Source organism: Suricata suricatta, chromosome 1, assembly GCF_006229205.1.
Source record: "Suricata suricatta isolate VVHF042 chromosome 1, meerkat_22Aug2017_6uvM2_HiC, whole genome shotgun sequence".
NCBI lineage: Eukaryota > Metazoa > Chordata > Mammalia > Carnivora > Herpestidae > Suricata > Suricata suricatta.
The window spans coordinates 78329810-78335306 of NC_043700.1; the positions used below are offsets into that span (position 1 = coordinate 78329810).

At 37.2% G+C, this 5497-nt stretch overlaps 1 protein-coding gene across 1 annotated transcript in view; it reads right to left on the reverse strand.

The window, feature by feature from the left end:
* Positions 1–1089: 1089 nt before the first annotated feature.
* Positions 1090–5497, reverse strand: part of GAB1 (GRB2 associated binding protein 1) — a 122940-nt gene continuing 118532 nt past the window's right edge. Inside the window, exon 12 of the mRNA XM_029950943.1 lies at positions 1090–2964. Coding sequence (XP_029806803.1) covers positions 2806–2964 — 159 coding nt within the window. The 3' untranslated portion in view covers positions 1090–2805. The remainder of the gene's footprint in view (positions 2965–5497) is intronic.

Consider the following 5497-nt stretch of genomic DNA (forward strand, 5'->3'; position numbering starts at 1 on the left):
GCAATGAGAGGGAATGACATATGGCCATTTGTAGGAAAGTGGATGGACCTTGAGGGTGTCATGCTGAGCGAAGTAAGCCAGGCAGAGAAGGACAGAAACCATATGTTTGCACTCATAGGTCTAGCAGGAAAACAGGAGAGACCTAATGGAGAACCAGGGGGAGCGGAGGAGGGAGAGAGAGTTGGGGAGAGAGAGGGATACAAAACTTGAGAGACTATTGAATGCTGAAAATGAACTGAGAGTTGAAGGGGAAGGGGGAGGGGGGAAAAGAGATGGTGGTGATGGTGGAGGGCACTTATGGGGAAGAGCACTGGGTGTTGTATGGAAAACAACTTGACAATAAAATATTGAAAAAAAAATAAATTGGCGGCTGAGGTTTTCTACCAAGTCTGTGATGCCAATTACACATTTGTGTTATTCACAAATTTTATGTACTAAAATAAACTTAAATGTGAACCCAAAATATTTACACTGACAAAATGAACTTTTCAGGCTTTATGTGTTGGGGTTATCCAAAATTTTATTCAAGAAATGTTTGGAGAATAATGCTCCATAAGAAACTATCCTTTAATTTGCTAATATGGTGTTTAAGATGATTTCATTTGCTAAAACGAACTGCCTAATACATTTCAGTTATCAAATTATTCTGCACAATGGGAAAACTTCCACCAATTAGAATGCTGCAGGTCTTCAGAAAGGATGACTTGTAAAAAATGGAAAATCTACACTAAAAAAGGCAGTCTATTTGCCTTCAACTCTTCTTATAGGCAGGTTTAAATAAGATTCCATTATTGAATTAATAACATTACTTATTGTCATGTTGTAAATCTGAAAATACGTTCATCTTCCACATAACACAATTTAGCATCTTCACATATCAACTGTGTTGTGTGTTTTAATGATTTAGGCATAGTTCAATAATTTTGGGTTTTATTTTGTGATTTCATTATAAAACAGCTTACGCACACCAAATTCAAACAATCTTTTTTATTTAAAAATCCATCTGAAAATTCACTTCTGAGTTTTAGTTTTTGTTTAAAAAGAAGCAAACATTTAAAAGCATCAAATGTTACTAGTCTACAATTCATCTTGTTATGAACACTTTTAGTATGTGGATTGGGGAAATAAACCCGTTACACTGATGAGGCACGGTTCTATGGCCAAAAGACCAGAAATCAGGGCACATCTGTGTATTCAGGCAACAGTTAGAGGTCTGAGTGGAGGGAGTCATGCCTCAGTTGTGGGTACACCTATCTCTGCCCCTCCAAAAACTGTTAGTAAGTCTCAAATGAATACATAAGAGATTGTTTGTAACTTAGTTAAAAAAAACAAGCAAACCAACAAACTATACCTGCTTTCTAAATGACACTGCAAAGCTAAAACAGATAAATATAACTGTAGCCTCACTATATAGAATTTGTGGTTTTGATATCCATATCACAGGACCATATTATAGGTAAGGCAGAATTATAGAATTCCTCTGGTGATTTCAGAAATCTGGTTGGAAGAGGTTCATGACTATAAGATTTCACATTATAGTAACACTCCAATATTTCTTGAATTAGGGTAGTGAATATAAATCACAGTACAAAATCCTTAATTCCTTTACTGGAAAAGCAACAGGTGCTACATATGAGAATCACTTAGAGAACATCTATTTTTTTTTAAATGTAGATATAAAATATTAATTGCATAGGGATTTAAATATAAGGCCAAGAAGAATATTAAGTAAAGTTAAAAAATCATAGAAAGGGCACTATGGTGTCAAAAGATAGAATTTCATTCTTAGAGTAATAAATCTGAATTACTGTCTAATTAAAAAAAAATCACAGTATGTTGCTATAACTAACAGTGAATGTTTCCTTAAGTCCAAATTGGAAACCAACATTAGGACTAACAAGAACACAACTAAAGCTCATTGTCTAAACCTGATCAGTGTATTAGCACATCAGTGCCTGGTACGTACCTGATTAGTTATATAATCTATGTTTGCAAATAATGTAAAGTTTAACACATGTTAACAAGTGTGAGAGCACATCATCACTGCACGTCGGTACATGACCTGTAGGCTTACTTGAGAGTGTAACGATTCAGTCTTTCCAAGGCGCAAGATTTCACCGGGCAGAATCTTCACTCAATGAACCAAAAACACTGTTAGCAAAATATAATAAAGTTCTACCACTGAAAACTAAATGTACAGGAGCCAGAGAATTAGTTCCTGACACCAATACAGACACTATCCTCAGCATTTTGGTACGCAGTGAATGATGAGCCCATCGACACTGTGTAGTTTAAGCTAATGGCCATCACCTGAAGATTCAGGTAGACAGGTAAACTGTCAATCTCTTCTCGTTTTAATGTTGTTAGAGTGCAGGTTAAAGAGCAATTTCCAAATCTACAAGGAGCTCAGTTAACTTAGTATTGTTACAGAGAGTAGTGTGAGGAAAAACAAGAACTCCCAAAGGAATTATGTTAAGGAACATTTGGGAATACCCAAACCAACGTTTTAAAAGAAAAAGTGCATAAATATTGTAATACTACAAGTGTGTTAACTATGGAACAAATGTTTCTCTGAGAGCTAAACAATAGTATTTTCCCACATTATTTACATGTTATGAATTGTTCAGATACCACAAAGCACCATTTACAGTCTAAGTTGCTTGATTATGCGTGAAAGGTCCTTTGACTTCAATTCTCCTCGGTTGAGGATCTACCTAGAGTAGAAGTGTCAAGTCATCTTCAGTCAAACAGGATTTATCTTTACAATTCAGTTCTCTTTTGTTCAGAAACAGCAAAGCAGTATTTTCATTTCACATTCTTGGCTGGTGTTTCGGATTCTGTGGACTGCCTCCCATCTGTCCAGGCTTCGCGAGTGCTCTTCAGAGCCAGGGTCTTCTGTTGGTCAACCACAACATAATCTACTCTCTCATCGGCTACACTGCTGCCAGAGCCACTGCTCTTTTGCTAAAAAGCAAGAAAAAACCCATAAAGCCTCAACTGTAAGAGAGTTTTTCTAGGTGAAATTTAGCCTTAAAACATAGACACTCATGCACTATGAATAACTCTTGAAGTTCTATTGGGTCACACACAGAAAAAATAACAGTACCTCAATTTTACAATGTTGTTTTTCTCCTCACGGTACACTGTTTGTCCCTTCAATTTAAAAATCACTATAAGAATTTAGACGAAAGCTCCTAACACAGATGAAATTCTTATAAAAAAATCGCAGAGCTGGTTCATCGTAAGCTACACAGGTTGCTTCTCCCTTTAGCTTAAGCTTGGCTTTTTCAAATCCTGAGAACATGTATCAGTGTTCACTCGCAGAGCCAAGAAATGTTTTTTGAAAAACAGTTATTTCAAGAACGGCAAACTACATAGGCTGACAAAACCTCTTATTCTAAAAAACAAGTAGATACTAACTTAAAGCAAATGTAATTGTTAAAATTTTTTTTAACATTTATTTATTTTTGAGAGACAGAGACAGAGACAGAGTGTGAGTGGGGAGGGGCATAGAGACAGAGACACAGAATCCGAAGCAGGCTCCAGGCTCTGAGCTGTCAGCACAGAGCCCAACACGGGGCTCAAATCCATCAACGGTGAGATCATGACCTGAGCTAAAGTCAGATGCTTAAACAACTGAGCCAAACAGGTGCCCCCAAATAGAATTAACAATGTGTTGCTCAGCTCTCTAGAAAGGAAGAGTAATACCCACAGTGTGAGGGAAACAGAGGGCACCAAGGTCTGCTCAATGTACACTTGAACTGCTGTCTTCAGGATAAATGCCTGTCTCAGCAATGCAATCAGGTGGCCCGGGGTGGGAGAGTATGTCCAGTCTGAGGCTATCCTGTTAAGCTAGGGACCAATGAAGCAAACTGAGGTGGTCCTAGAATGCTAGCATTGCCTGTTTCCCCAGCAGACAAAAAAGCAAATCTATTCTGAAGGAAATTTAAGTCTGCAGGATTCCCATAGATAGGCTCAGCAAAATGAATTTGCAAAAAATGTACAAAACATAGAAGGAAACAAGCTATCAAGAAGAGTGTGAGCAGAAACAATAAACACAGATTCAGACCCCCAAGGACTTCAGATATTGCAGAAACAGAATAAATTACATACGTATAAAATCCTCAAAGTAATTAAAAAATAAAACTCAATAAAAGGAATAAATTATCATGACAGAAATAAGCTATTCAAAACAGCTATGCATATTTGAAACAAAACAAGCAAAATTTCATGTTAGAACTAAAAATATTTTAATTTAAAAATTAAACAATGGGTTAAACAGAATAATTGAGAATTAGTATACTTGGTGATAGATCTTAAGAAATAATCCAGGGGTGCTGGGGTGGATCAGTCGGTCAAGCAACTGACTTCGGCTCAGGTCATGATCTCGTGGTTCACGAGTTCAGGTTCTGCACCAGGCTCTGTGCTGACAGCTCAGAGCCTGGAGCTTGCTTCAGATTCTGTGTCTCCTTCTCTCTTTGTCCCTATCCCAATGGTGTGCTCTCTCTCTCGCTCTCTGTCTCCTCTGTCTCTCTCTCTCTCATTAATAAATAAATGTTAAAAAAAATTTTAAAAAAGAAATAATCCAAGTAAGCACAAAGAGATGAATAGAGAGAAAATACGAAAAAGTGAAAAGAGGCATGGAACACAGAATAAGTTTTAACTGAGCTTTAATAAGAAACCTCAAATGAGAGGATAAAAGGAATAGTGAAAAAGCTATATTTAAAGAGATAATGACTGGGACTTTTACAGAATTGATAAAAAATATAAATCTGGAAATAAGAACAGCATAACTTCCATCAAGCATGATAAATAAAAAGAAATCTATGTCTAAATGTCTAGACACACTGCAGTAATCCTGCAGAATACCAAAGACACAGACAAGATCTTAACATCAGCCAGACAGAAAAGACAAAATCATCTACAAAGGAAGTAACTAGACTGACAACATACTTTTCAGTAGGAACAATGGAAGCCAGATGATAGTTAAGAGTATCTTCTACGTGTTGAAAGAAATGTATTGCCAATCAAGAACTGTGAACTCAAAAAACCTCTTTCAAGAATGAGGGCACAATATAGACATGTCATGCAAACAAAAATTGCAAGAATTTACCACTAACAGACCTCCACAAGAGGAACTTCTAAAGAATGTATTTCAGGAGGAAGAAAAAATGATTATGGGAGGAAGGGCTAAGAAACAAGAAGGAATGATAAGAAAGGGAAGGTGGCAAATATGGAGGAAAATGTAAGTAAACACTGCCTATATAGTAAGAATACTACTGGGTGCCTGTGTGGCTCGGCCGGTTAAGTGTCCGGCGGCACCTCAGGTCATTATCTCGCAGTCAGTGAGTTTGAGTCCTGTGCTGGGCTCTGTGCTGACAGTTCACAGAGCCTAGAGCCTGCTTGGGATTCTGTGTCTCCGTCTCTCTCTGCTCTCCCCCTGTTCTCTCTCTCTCTTTCTCTGTCTTAAAAATAAGTAAACATTAAAAAAAACAGG